Source organism: Idiotropiscis lumnitzeri, chromosome 1 (assembly GCF_059441095.1).
Source record: "Idiotropiscis lumnitzeri isolate Australia: NSW breed Sydney's pygmy pipehorse chromosome 1, RoL_Ilum_1.0, whole genome shotgun sequence".
NCBI lineage: Eukaryota > Metazoa > Chordata > Actinopteri > Syngnathiformes > Syngnathidae > Idiotropiscis > Idiotropiscis lumnitzeri.
In genome coordinates this window covers 34,273,474-34,287,611 of record NC_142391.1, presented here as the reverse complement: position 1 = coordinate 34,287,611, position 14,138 = coordinate 34,273,474, and the positions used below count along the sequence as shown (strand labels likewise).

Sequence of the window (14,138 nt, the reverse complement as noted above, 5' to 3'; positions counted from 1 at the left end):
CACTTGAAGTTAACATTTACGAGGAGTACTTTAAGGCACCATCCCACAATCCCCAAACGATATGATTACGTCACTAGTGTAAACGTTTTATGACTCCAACGTACGGTACTGTAAAGTGTTTAAATTAAACTAGTATTTCAGAATCGCGGCGTTAATAGTTTGTTAACTTCATACGTTTCTGCAAACATAATAGCATATCTGGGCTATAGAATTAACTTGACATGTGTGACTTCTCTGTCGTTCCTCCGAGATGTGGATACATTTTCTGTTTATGTAATTCTGATCTAATTTAAGACAAATTATGTCAGTTTCTCATCGTTTAGATTTGTAAATGAATGTTTAAATAATTCGCGAGTAACCACATCACACGAAACAGACGCGCCCATTTGTGGAAGCAAAAAAAAAAAACGCAACTATTTACTTGTAGTAGGTTCATTTAAATATGCACTTGGCTATATATGTCACTTAATGTTGCCGGCGCAGTACAGTGTTTGGAATTTAATAATTCATAGGCTCACTGAGGTCTGACCTCTACCAATCAAAATGTGTACCTAATTTGAATTTCCAAATTTCCTCCAGGTCTTTTCGGGAGTGAAACATGCCAGGAGTAGGAAAGTGAACATGGACGAATGCATAGACACACCCAAGCCAGCTAACAAAAAAAGTGTAGGAGACACGCAGAGTAGACTGACTGTGTGGAGCAACAAGAGGGTGGGGCTTTTTTTTTTTATACACAGTGAGAACAGATAAGTTGAGTTTGCAGAACAGAACAGGCAGGAGTCACAGTCACATTCATTCTGCTGGTTTTCCAAGTCGTCCAGCTGAACAGTCTCGGGGTCTACTCTTTTTGCATTTAGGATTGAAGCAAGACTGCAGCATAGTGAAGCCCAAACCCGAAAAGAAAAAGGAATCAACACGCAGGCATGAAAGACAAAGTGAGGAAAGGAGCAGCTGGAAGAACTCAAGCCAAGACGAATGGTGAGAAATCCAAACACACTTGTGTCTTTTCCTTTTCCTTGCTTTTCCTTCTTTTTCTTTGGTGCCTCCCTGTTGGAGAGTGAGAGGGGGTGGGACATTCAACATGCTTCTGCTGCTATGAGTATATCTGCCTTTCGGTATTCATGAGGTAAATACTCACAAAGAAAAAAACCTGATATCCAGGTATAAAGGAATCTTCATTCTCGTACAACTTTCTTTGCCACTCCCCTTAAACAGGACGGAGTGGATACGGTTGAATGTGTGCTGGCTGTCTTCAGGGGAGATTGCCCTCAGGCCTTCCTACACTCCTAAATGCATGGGCACTTGTGTTCAGCAACAAGTGACCTTTCAGTAAATAAGCTTTAAACATGTTTGGTTTTGGGCATAGAAATTAACTTGTCAACCATGAAGGTTTCTGCAGTAGTAAGTCACCTCCAATAGGGAAAGAGGCTGGTGGCTGAATGCCAGAAAAGGGGAGGGAATTTCCTCCAACCAATTGTGAAGAGAGAAGCTGTTCTTTGGGTGCTTTCCAGTGGTGGACTCCCACGTTGACAGCAAGGGTTTTATTGTAGAACAGCCACATTCCTCCTAAATGAGTGTGTGAAGTACTTAGAAAAGGTGTCGTAGAATACACATGCATACTTCACTGCAAGCCTAAAGCTGCGTTAGTTTGTGTTTTAGCACTTTGCAGTCTCCACATGCCACTGCTGGGTGTGGTTGTCCCTTCAACCCAAGATGACATGAAGGCTGATAGGCAAATTCAACAGGTTTAGTCACAATGTAGGTTATGCATGCCAGGTCCTGCTCTCCCCTGTGTGTGTAGGGGGTATTTGTATGCGTGTGCATGTCTACTAAAGACACACCCATTTTTATTTTATTTTTTTGCCTGAATTCACTTTCACCTTCTCTTACGCTTGCTCTTTCTCCCTTTTCATGTGAGATACATGAGTCATATTTACTACTCATTCATTTGTTCAATGATTTTAGGCCAGGGTTTCTCAAACTTTTCACATCAAGTACCACCTAAAAAAATCATTGGCTCTCCAAATATAACCATAATGACCAACATTAATACCGTAGCGTAGTATACTCAGAGTAATGAGTGTTCAGCAAAAAACAAAGCATATGTTTTATTCCTTTTAAAGGATCCAATTAAAATGTATTGCACACAAGTTGAATATAAAATGTTTGTAATGATTTGAAAACAATCCGTTTTAAAAGGTTAAATAAAGGTATTGTGCTTAAAAATTACCTACAAATTAACTGTGGTTTAAGCGTGAAAAAAAATCAAGTGCACTACTAGGCTGTTACCAGCAGAGGCACTATTGATTCAGTCTTGACTAGTTTGTGCTGTAAAGAAGAACAAGTTGAGGATGTGCTTGTAACATTCACATGGACCTCCACTCTACCACTACTCCTGAGCAGTATTCTATTCAATGCAACACAGGAATTGAAACTGAGCTGAGAACATTCCACGAGATTTTCTCATGCCGTTGCAATTAATCTGTTAATTGATTTGTTTATTTTCTCTGCAGTCACATTGGCAGCATATAATGAACTGTATGAAGACAGATGTGGCTTACTGGTTTCTCTCTCTAAACAGATGTTATCAGTGTTACTCATGGGAAAAATGCGCCTTCCCTCAAGCTAGAAGATGATTCCTCATTCCCGGTCAAGATCCAGGGTGCAGGAGTTGAGCCTTTTGAGTTTCAGGTAGCTAAAATTTTATGAATCTGACTGTACATTTTTAAGCATGTGTAATTATTGACCCTGTTAAAGCAGTGTTCATTTAAAATGTGTTTCATTTCGGTATTCAGTGATGAGGAACTGTGTTGATTTCATGTAATCAAATAAGAGACGGCAAACATTAGATTACCATGCATGGAGGGTTCTTTTGTTCATAGGCGGTAAATTCAACTTGATTTCACATGCAGGTGAAGCTATCGGTAATAATGTGACCATTGGGTATATCCAATAATTGTGTGAATATTCATTACTGGTTTCTTTTGTGTGTGAAGATTTGTGGATTTTGGCTGGTTCAAGATGCCTTAACTACTTTGCTCTCGAGAGATGAGCTCGCTCCGCGCTCCAATCTGTCCCTGGCTTTCGCTGGTGCAACTCTCGACCCCCTTGCTGGATTGCAAAACATCAAGGGACTTAAACCTGGAGCCATCCTGCGTCTGGTTGAGGGTACAGCACTTTTTTTCTGAAATTGTCATTGACTGAATGGATTTTATTTACAATGCAATACTACAAATATATTGATGTGCTTTTTTCTGAAATCAAGGGAAATACTTGGATTGTGATTAAATCATGGTATGGTGTATATCGATCAATTACTGCTGCACTCCAACTTTTTAAATGATAACCAAATCAACTTAGGGGACACTGTCCTAAATAAATGTGATGTAGGGGCTACAGTTTTAATCTGCTCCTGTAGAAATGTTTGAACTCCACCGCACAAGTCAGTTTATGAAGGTTCTTATGACTTTTACACTAACTGTACATACCTATCCAGAGCCTTTCACTGCCCGCTCTGCAAGGCACCATTTGGCTCAAGTCCTTGAGCTCTTGCGGGCATCTGGACCTCAGGATGCGTTGAGAGAAGGACGTTCGCCGAGCTTACTGGAAACTCTTACTCATGCACAAACATCAGGTCGGCACACATACTTGCGTGTTCATTTCAGGAGGTTATTTCAGTGACACATTTGTAAAATAGTAAGTTATTGCTGCTTCAGAAACAAATGCAAAGAGTCAGAAACGCTCTGCAAGCAACCCAAAAGCGGAAGCAGCCAACAATGATTGCACACCCCCTGAGTACCTGTTGCCTGGCTCCTCCGACAGACCACTGATGGCCCTACTGCCGCATAGCTCACAGCCACAGGTGGATACCGTACCAATATATTAAATCTGATTGCACAATTCTATACTGTCCTTAACCTGCTGAATTCTGTTGTCATTAGGTCCCAAGCTACCTTAGGGACTTGTCTCTTAGCTCTTGGGACCCTCCTCCTGGACACAGGAAGCTGCAAGGAGACTTTCTCTACATTACAGTGATGACAACAGAGGGTCAAAGGTGTGACATCACATCATGTCCGAAAGGTTTCTTTGTCAACAGGTAACAATTTCAAATGATTTTCAGTTTGATAGTGTAATTATCATAGATCATATCATTCACTCCTGTCGTTTTTCCTCTCAGATCTACACCAGAAGCATTTGATCCCCGTCCTTCCCAATCATCACCAGTGTGCCACTGTTTCACTGACCTGCTCTCTCACATTAGTCCGGCCTTCAAACACGCTTTTACTAAAAACAGGTAAAGGTACAATAGCATTAAATGGAAAAACACGCAACATTTGTGTTTATATCAAAGCATTATGGTGAATGGAAGTTTCTGAAATCAGTAGCGTGTGCTCTGACGAGCGAGGTAGAAGATACGAAAATTGCTTTTATTGACACCACACACAAACATACTGTAATGGCAGGGCTCCCAATCCTAACAGCCGTTTAACTGACTTAAACAGATCATGTTTATTTTATGTCAAAGGGAAGGATTTTATTGTGATGCAAACTGCAAAAACCATTGAGGATCACCTTGTGCTTTTGTCTATTTGTAGTTAACAGGAAAAATGGTTGCATTGGTATTCAATCAGCGCAAAGAGAGAGTGCAGTTCCCTATCCAATTTGCATTTCTACTTCTCGTCTCCTAACACATGACACCTCTCCACAAAGCTTCTTGGAAATTTGTCATGCAGTTTTTTTGAAGAAACAAACAGCAAAACGGCAATCGAAACAATGATCACGCACAAACCAACACTTTACAAAAGTAACTTTATTACTGATGCATACAGTACATTGCCAGAATACCACCTAAGATTATAATCCAAAACCAAATCAATTTTAACCAACAATATTCTTGTCTGTGTATATTAAGTTTACTTTCTGGTTTGATGAAGGCACCACACATCTCAAGTGGAAATGATGCCTACTCCTTATCAGACCCTGTGTTGGCTCGGTCCCCCCTGTGCAACCCGCACTCACAAAAACACCTTCAGCAGGCTGGGGGTAGATGATCAACCAGCAAACCAGGTTATTTAAAACATTGGAAATATTTGGGTTCTTAACAATATCCCAAGCGAAATGACACAGAGTCCTGCATGTATCTCTTCTTTAGGCTCCAGACTGGAATGAGGAGCTGCAAGCTGCCAGAGATCGTCCACAAACAAGCCTGGAGGAGAGATTGCAAAGGGAGCGAGCGCTACTGCAGGTAACCTAAAAACATGAATTCAGATGCAATTGTTTCTTTATTGAGTGTGATCAAATCAACATTTTCTGGATTTACACATTACTATTCTTTCCTCAGATAAACAGTGCATTTGTGAGGACTGTGTCCCAGGGGGCGGAGACGGTGGTAGAAGGTTTTGCTGAGCCGGTCAATGGTAACCACGAGGACCCAGCGTTCCTGTTCGGTGGCCTGTTCATGAGCCAGGGGGCAGCTAGTGCAGTGTTTGGCGGGGAGAGGGGCCGCAGGTAAGAACACAATATATGAAAATATACTCTGTAAAAGCCACTAATTGGTCACTGTCCAATTTTTACTCATAGGTGATTTATTCAAGATATTCACATTGTGTATTTGCAGGGCTGCTCAGAGACTGGAGCTTAAAGGAGTGCAGGTCTACAGTGATCTGCAGGGGCTACAGGGGTTGCACACACTACCTACAGCCATTGTAGACTACAGAGGAGTGCGCCTTTCAGCCCAAGGTTTAGCTCCTGGCTTGGAAGGCACAGAGCAGGAAGAGGGAAACGCTCCTGTCTCACGGTGAATCCTTTTAATTCTCTTTATATACACTTTTTTTAAATTTGCATCAATATATTTAGTTAACTCTGTCGAGAATTTTGTATTCAATGGTGTGGATCTCTGTGCAATTTACTGTCAGTTCTTCATATAGCAGCCCTAATTTCTCTGTTTGGAAGCAGTAAGGTACGGGTGTCTTGCACGTGAGTCAAATTAAAATATAATATTTGGATTACAGCCAACAGACCACCCTTTTTTTATTCTTTGGGGCCTCCATACCACTTGCTTGTGCTCTGAAAATACCATCTATTGCAATGTATTCAAGATTATTGGCTGCAATGTCAAATCAAGGTTCATGCAGAGCCTATCCAAACTATGCAATGAGAATCGGCTTGGAAAATCACATTGAATGAGTGTAGATATATGGCTCAACATAGAAGGTTGTAAATTGATGTGCTAAATATGGGCTTATTGTTTACTATAGATCATTGCCATTCCAGTATTGTATAGCACTAAAGTGTTTAAGATCTAATGGAGGTATTCTGTCCTGTGAGATTGAGATTTCAGTGTTGACCCACTGGGCAGGGACCCATTTCACCGACGTTGTTCAAGCTGCATAACTGCATTTGATTGACTTTCATATTATTTTAACTCACATTGTAAAGCATCATAAGATGTTAAATGTTGCCCACTCGGCCTCCATTGCGGGCTTATCATCCTGGAAGGGGGATTCCGCCATCTGTGGTCCCTTCTCGAGGTTTCGCATTTTTCCCCAGATTTTTTTTTTTTTTCGTTTTTCCTTGCCCTCCTAAGATCAGTGGATGTTGTTAATATTTGTGAACTGGCATTTGAGACTTTCCTGTGATTAAGGCCTAAATAAATTAATTTGACTTTAATTAATAAATCAATTTGTCTTTGTGTATAGGGGGTTGCTCTATGGAGTGAATGCTGGATTGCAGGAGTCTCCCCATCGCAGACGCATGCTAGAACTCCTGGCTCACGCTGCCAAAGCTCTTTCTATCCAGAAACACATTGTCACAGCACCCAATGGGCACCGGGTACCACTGTTTACATCAGTGGATGCACAAGGACTGCTGGGGGCTGACGGGCGCTTCTACATATTGGATGTGTTTAGGACTTTCCCAGCTGATGCCAACTACTGTCCAGAAGTCAATAGTGAGACAATAAGTAGAGAAGAGATGCAGAAAGAAAGCTGCAACGGAGCTGAGGAGAAGAGCACTAGTGTAAATGAAGGCTGGCCACTGAATTATCAGAAAGACTTTGGCCTTCCAAAGAGTTTTCCTCATAGCCTGTGTAGGCTGAGGCCAGAGTTGGTGCACATGTTCACCCAGCATAAGTGAGTTAAACTGGATTTTCTGAGGATTTTTTTCTTTCTTTTCATTGCATTGAAGTATTGTGCTTATTTTAGACACACCCAGTTCACACAGCTTGTCAAGGAGAAATTGGATAACAACGGCGGCTTTGAAGAATGTGCAACAGCTTGTAAGACTGATTAAATACACAATAAGTGCATACTGTGGAAAGTTGACAATTTACCTGCAGAATTCTTTTTGCAGGTGACTCACGAGCCACTGATGCAGTACGGGATGCTTGTAAAGAAGTTGGCTCCTTGAGTGAAATCATCTTTGAGATGCGATTTTGCCCCAATGCCTTTTCTCCAGGTACCAAGAGAAACTAGACTCTATAAGTAAAATCAATCAATTTGCACAAGCATTACATGATTTTTTTCCCCTTGTTCTGTGTCTTCAGGAGTATCATTCCCCAGCAGTGAAAGTGAGTCTGTAAAGATACATGAAAAGTTACTGCGAGAAGCTGCAGCTTTCATTATCACTCATCAGATACCATCCTTTGTACGTACATCCGTTGATTGTTGAATATGAACAGTCCATCTGCTTTAAATAGCAAATAAACTGTTTGCATATATGCAAATTTGCAGGTGGAGTTTAGTCTACAAAGCAATGAGACCCCAATGGATGGCAGTTCTCTAAAGGAAGCGCTACACAATAAGGGCATCAACCTGCGCTATCTGGGCCATGTTATCAAATCCATCAACCAGTCAAAACACAAGGAGCGCCTCAGGCATTTAATGGTGTGTTTAACAAACACAATTAAATTAATCTAGCCTTGATAATATGACTGGTGTCCAAAGCATATTTTCTAAAATTCCCTTTGTTTCTACCAGAGAATAGTCATGAGTGAAATATTTATGCGCTCAACAAGGAGAGTCTTCAACACATTCCTCCAGGTACTTTTAATTGCTTCGAAATGGCTCTTTTATGTGTCATCACTATTTTATCACACTGTGGTGTTTAATTTTAATATCTTTGCAGGGGGTGGACATGCCTTGTCTAGCCACAGCAGTCAGTCACTTCCTGTGCTGCCTGCTGGTCCCTCACTTTACAGCCGCGGCATTGGGAGAGGAGACAAAAAAGAAGTCAAGACGTCGTGGCAGAGGGCCTGGGGCCTCTGAGAGTACACCCTGGAGCACGCTCACCGCGACCGAGCTGTGGAACCAGGTCTGCCAGGATGCTGTTGCAACATACAAGCTCGCTGACGGACTTGGGTAAGGCCATAGCTTTTGTTTGCTCTGGCGAAGTTTGTTTGTAATGCAAAGCATGTTTATAATGTTACAATAACTGCCATTTTCTTTTTGACAGTTCTGGTCTGAACCAACTGGTTGAACGCTACAAGCTTCAGAAGATCTCCCTACTTAGAGAGTTCTGTTTGAAAACTGGAGTTCAGGTATTTAAAAAAAAAAAAAGCAAAAGTAATAAATACTCTGTTCATACATTGCTTCTATTGGTCACTGAACTCAACACAATCGGAGTTGTCGTTTGTGATGGTGACGCTTTAATTTAAAAAAAATCAGTAGAAGTCGTGGGTAGATGCAATCATCACTTTCAAAATTAAAATGAAGGAAATTAATTGAGCACTCTAATGCTGATTACCGGTTATAGATCATAGCAACCTCTTAATACTATGCAAATATCTCCCCAATGGTTGAGAGTAGCATAGAATGACATGAAAGTAACCTTTAGTGGTGGCGTCATTGCCACACTATTGTCCCACCTTATTCAGATCTGCACTAAAATGTAATGAACGCTTCCCTGACCCATGACGCACCTCACCATTTTATAAAGTTAGAATGCATACAAATCAGTAATGCAGAAACGCACAATCAAAACTCAACCTCTCATCAACTTATCCAAAGCAAATTTGAATTGTTTGTTCATTCATGTTTATTCTTTGTCGCCACCAGCTGAGATTGAGGGACTACCTCTTTGACAGCCATAGTAAAGCTCCCATTGGACCAGACGACATTATCAACATCTTCCCTGTTGTCAAACACATTCAGATGCCCACTTCAGACGCATCTAAGGCATTTCGTGCCGCACAGAACTACTTTGAGAAAGGTGGGGCTGTCAATGCAATTCAAATCCTGGTAATGAGGTGTTTATTGCAAGTCTTGACATTTTAACCTCAAAATTCATGTTTTTCCCAACCACAGGTCTGTTGGACCAGGCCCATGAACAACTGAAAGATGCTTCATATTTGTTCGGTAGAGTGTGTGATGATCTCCATCCTGAGGCGTGTTATTGCCACAGCCTGCTGGCCAAGTTGGCATTTCTACAGGGAAAAACTGCTGAGGTAGGCTGCAACTTCTCTCACTGTCACAATTAAATGCCATTTTTAAATGTGCAGTTTTATCACACAGCATGATATCAAATATGTCACAAGTTTCATTTTTCTCCTATAAGCAGTCTAGAGAACAGTTTCACAGAATTTAGTAGTACGTCCTACCGGTCTCACAACTGCAGACCATATGTAACCAAATCAACCCAAGACCTCCACATCAACAACTTATGTCAAATATACCCAGTCATTTTCCTCTGATCATAATGTCTCCCTTTTACACAACTTGAAAAGTATTTGACTAATTTAGGTCATAGATTTTATCAAAGTGTATGCATACAGTGTATGTGGAATTAAAGAATTAATATAGTCAATATTTGTGCTTTATACTGAGCATCTGAAGATATAATTGTTTCCCTAAATTAATTACCTGAATTGAATATTATTTGTGATATAATAATTTGACAATTTGTTTGACAGTGCAAGTAACCCCAGAGATGGTCAGTCCGTTCTGGGGGCGGAACAGTCCAGCCCTGCGGCCCAGCCGGACGCCCATTTTTGGGACAGCATGGGAGGTGGGGGGAGGGGGGGGGGGACAAATAAAAAAAAATGGTTTTATTAAGCGAGGCCATTGGTGGATTTTAGTCCGGCCCACGAATCGTAGCTTGTGCGTGTGGTGTGTTCGCAAGGCAAACAAAAGTTCATCTTAAAAATTGCTTCAGATCACATAAATTTTTAAAAAAAAAAAACCTTTTGCTGTCTCACATCTCTTCTTACACAAACAATGATCTTTAAATAAACATCTCCCGTGGCAGCATCATGCACGGACGGATTCGGGTCAGGGGCCGACAATATTTATGAATATGGCCGGATGGTTGAGGCCGGCAGGCTAACCAGATCGAGGATGGAGGGCGGGGGACTGACCGGCAAAAAAGGGTCAAGTGCCCAGCTCTGTGAATCATTATTGTACCAACAATAATAACTACAATATTAGCAGTGAGCTGTCTTAGCTGTAACATTGTATGGAGCATTTGTATGAAACACTTTTCTTTGTTCCTAAGGCCCGGAGTGTCCAATTGAGAGCAGTTGTTATCAGTGAGAGGGTGCTCGGGTTTGACCACGCCAACACTATCCACCAATATGTAAGTACAAAAAAGCTTTCCTTTTCATCCATTATTATTATTGGTAAATCAAGCAAATGGCAGGATTAGCTACAATGCTAATTTTGTTAATCATGATGTATTTTCAACTGAGTCAAGCCTGTGTCATGAGGTCACAATGATTTATTTATTTATTTAAATTGTTCTGTTTCTACAAGGCCCTCTTGGCTGTATACGTTTGTGCCGGAGGGGAGATCAACCTGGCCCAGAAGTGTCTTCTCAGAGCACGTCTCCTTCTGCTAACCATCCATGGAGAAGACCACCCATACATTGCCAGGCTGGATGTAGGTTATTTCAAAACCTTGTCATCATTAACCGGTGATAGTTTAATCACTCTTTTAAATAGTTCTAACATCATTGTCCTTGCAGAGTTGTCTTGGCTTGCTTTTAAGAGGTGACCAAGCAGGGAAATACTTTAAAAACGCCCTCAGACTCAATACTTCCTTCTTCGGCCCAACAAATCTCCACACTGCTCTCACGTAAGATCCACCATCCACTATCTCATTGTTTGGTCACATTTCCAAAGTCATCACTGTTTCTTTTTTTGTTCCCTGTGCAGTCAGCATCTGGTCTCCCAGTGGCTGTGCAGCAAAGGAGACTACAGAGGAGCTATGAATCATGAAAAGGAGGCCCTCGCTGCTTTTACCTCCTTGGTCAGCATCGTTTTCTTTGCCAACGCAATTGCAATTAATTGTATTTAATTTCACAGCTTTTCTCCTCCACAGTTTGATGAGGATCATCCTCAGACACGATGCAGCAAAGAATTTCTGTCCACAATAACCAAGCAGGCTGTGCAGGTAGAACGCTCCCTCAGACAGGCGGGAGCTAATGTTACGGAACAAACAGTGGAGGTAAGATGCAACTTCTTTAAACATTGAGGGGGAATGGTCTGTAAACCTTTTTGTGCCTGCTGCTTTTTTTAGTGCCTAACTCCTACAAGCGAGACTGTTCTGGAGCAGATGGTTCTGGTCACTGGGATCAGGAAGATTGCAATCAGGTAAGTGGTTATTGTAATGAAAAAAAGAGCTAATAGATGCCGCTTTAAAAGACCCTTCCATACTTATGCATATGAATATTTCCTCTTACTTGAAGAATATGCGCATAGATACTTTAAAATGGGAGATTTTAAAGTCTCCCAAGCAACTGCAAAAACTCTCAGTCCTGTCATAGCTTGCTGTATTCAAATCAATTCAATAATTTGTGTTTTTATAGTGACAAGTTCCAGGAGTACAAGCAGAGACATAAGGAACTGAAGGCAGCTGTGGCAAAAGAGCTGATGAGCAAAGCAGCCAACGAGCTCTTTGAGGTTATGAACGGACGAGAGAAGGAGCCAGCTCAAGAAACTGGAAGTGGCGAGGAAGTTTTTAACAAAGGAAGCCCGGCTGTGGAGGAAACTACTGAGAGTCAGCGAGTGGAAGAAACCTCAGTCGACACTGTTGGCCACGCTAATGGTCATGTGATGGAGCAGAAAACAGAAGTGGACGGAGGCGAGGCAGAACCAAGCCAAATGGTGGTTTTGGATGCTGAAGTCAAAACGGAGGATTGTGCCGATGGTGACTCAAGTGCAACAAATGGGGTCAAAGCCACTGAGGAGATGCAATGTGACCAACCTGCTGTGACGAAGACAGATGAGGTTACTGGGAGCCCGAAGAGTAAGGGCACATGGGCAGACGTTGTCTCAAACATGACCGCAGCTGGTGAATCAGGAAGCAATGGTGTGGGAAACATCTCCGTTAACGGAACAGATCAAGTTTGAAAACATCAAACCTAAGAAATTAGTGTAGCAGTCCACTGTAAGATAAACCGAAACATGATGAGCGTTATCATGTATTCATGCTGGCCGATGTCTGTGTATGCTCCAGCGCTACTTTTCTTTTAACAATAAACTTTTTACCGTGGTGCTTTTTCCTTTTTGAACTGATTGAATTTTTCAAACACACACATTTTTGCAAAATCATTGCTCAGGTAAACATCATTTGAAGATATTCAGTATCTGTTAAGAAGCAATACATATGATTTAATAAAAAAAACAATGTCGGCATTCCTTTGAGGAGTTTGCATGTTCTCCGCGTACTCTAATTTCCTCCAACATCAAAACATACACATTAAGTTGATTGATGATTCCAGAGCTGGGCACTTGGCCCTTTTTTGCCAGTCAGTCCCCCGCCCACCGGCCACTATCTCTGTACGGTTCCGGCCTCATTAAAATTGGATAGTATTTGGTACACATGATGTTGAGGAACGCAAAATTTGTCTCCTTTGGTTGCCCATAGCAGAAAGATGGTGGAGAAAAATGTCAGCCTCCTGTGGGGGGAGGTTAAATTCCTTGACATTAAAAAAATGTACATTGATGTGATAGAATAGAATGATAGTTTCTTTGCAATTAATTGAAATTCATTGTGGATTCTTGTAACAAATATTTGCACAGTCTCTTTGCGATCGCTTTGTTTTTTTTATTGCTGTTAGTTTGTATTTGTCACATTAGCCGGTTTATGTTAAACAGTGACTGTGATGTTTCAGAGATCCGAAAGAGAAATACACCAGCCCAAATTTTGCAGCAAAACGCTGTGATCAAACGTTAACGGTAATTACTGGTGCTAACACACCCACTTTTGTCCAACTCCTGTTAAACAAATAAAACAGGTATACAGAAGAAACCACACCTATTTATGCTGTCCCAAAAATGCCATTGAGTGCCAAGACAGGTACAAAAGAAACAAGTGCTGTTACTTTCAAGTACTTTTAGTGTTTTGTTACCCCCCCCCCCCTATTTGATATAATTGCTTTCTTCATTGCAGCAACATCTGCTGGTTTGGCCTTTGTGTGAAGTATGCATATTGTCTGGTTTTCTGCAGGCGCTCCAGTTTTCAGGCAGTTCTTTTGCCAACGTTCTGACACAAGAACTGAAGTCAGTGTCAGACAGTTCTTGTCCATTTCTCTGCAGTGATGGGTTAAATACGCAGTAAATATTCCTGTAGTGACAAATTATATTTGTTTATGACATATTTGGGTTGGGCCATATCATTTAGAAGGTAGCATACCTTTCCAGCAGAGCTTTAGGGCAAACATATTGAAGAAAATGTCATTTTTAATTGCCAGTAATCATAATGCAATATATTATACAATAAGTTGTTCAGACGATGGTTGGAAAGCGCTTTTCAAAATATTTTTGCATTGAGGTAAACATGTAGGCCTGTTTTATTAACACTTCTCTCCCCTGCCACATCCTCCCTTGATGTTGCTGTACGGATTCTGCACCGACTGTGTGGGACAAGATGTGAGGAGAGCCAGAGGAGTCACTTCTTCGAAGGCATCTTCACTTCCTGCAGCACTTGATCTCATTAAATGGACTCTAGCTAATACTGATTAGCACCATATTATGTGTTAAATGTTGCCCACTCTGCATCCATTGCAGCCTGGTCATTCTGGAAGGGGATTCTCCCTATCTGTGTGAGATTTCTTATTTTTTCCATATGAGGTTTTTGAGTTTTATCTCATCCTCTTGGGGGGGGTTGAAGAAGAGGGAGTGTATAGGTGGGTGGCAGAGTTCT

General features: G+C 41.4%; 1 protein-coding gene across 2 annotated transcripts; it reads left to right on the top strand.

The window, feature by feature from the left end:
• Positions 1-46: 46 nt before the first annotated feature.
• Positions 47-12,485, top strand: LOC148344358 (clustered mitochondria protein homolog). Of its 2 annotated transcripts, none has more exons than XM_088297093.1 (29): positions 47-157; positions 858-978; positions 2,582-2,691; positions 2,997-3,168; positions 3,497-3,634; positions 3,717-3,862; positions 3,942-4,096; positions 4,178-4,294; positions 4,935-5,067; positions 5,153-5,245; positions 5,342-5,508; positions 5,618-5,797; positions 6,699-7,130; positions 7,203-7,276; positions 7,351-7,455; positions 7,544-7,644; positions 7,731-7,883; positions 7,977-8,039; positions 8,125-8,357; positions 8,452-8,536; positions 9,054-9,207; positions 9,303-9,442; positions 10,489-10,569; positions 10,746-10,871; positions 10,957-11,066; positions 11,147-11,240; positions 11,313-11,438; positions 11,511-11,584; positions 11,800-12,485. In XM_088297093.1, the coding sequence occupies exons 2-29, from the start codon at positions 924-926 to the stop codon at positions 12,341-12,343; spliced, it is 4,161 nt and encodes a 1,386-aa protein (XP_088153219.1). In that variant the 5' UTR covers positions 47-157; positions 858-923; the 3' UTR covers positions 12,344-12,485. The 2 variants fall into 2 exon arrangements, with proteins under 2 accessions (XP_088153219.1, XP_088153226.1); XM_088297100.1 differs by having other exon boundaries at positions 84-105.
• Positions 12,486-14,138: the final 1,653 nt, after the last annotated feature.

Coding starts and splice junctions, on each gene's coding strand:
- LOC148344358 (XM_088297093.1), top strand. CDS start 924: ATGAAAGACAAAGTGAGGAAAGGAGCAGCTGGAAGAACTCAAGCCAAG. Junction 5,509..5,617: donor GGCGGGGAGAGGGGCCGCAG/GTAAGAACACAA, acceptor GTGTATTTGCAG/GGCTGCTCAGAGACTGGAGC. Junction 9,208..9,302: donor ACAGAACTACTTTGAGAAAG/GTGGGGCTGTCA, acceptor TCCCAACCACAG/GTCTGTTGGACCAGGCCCAT.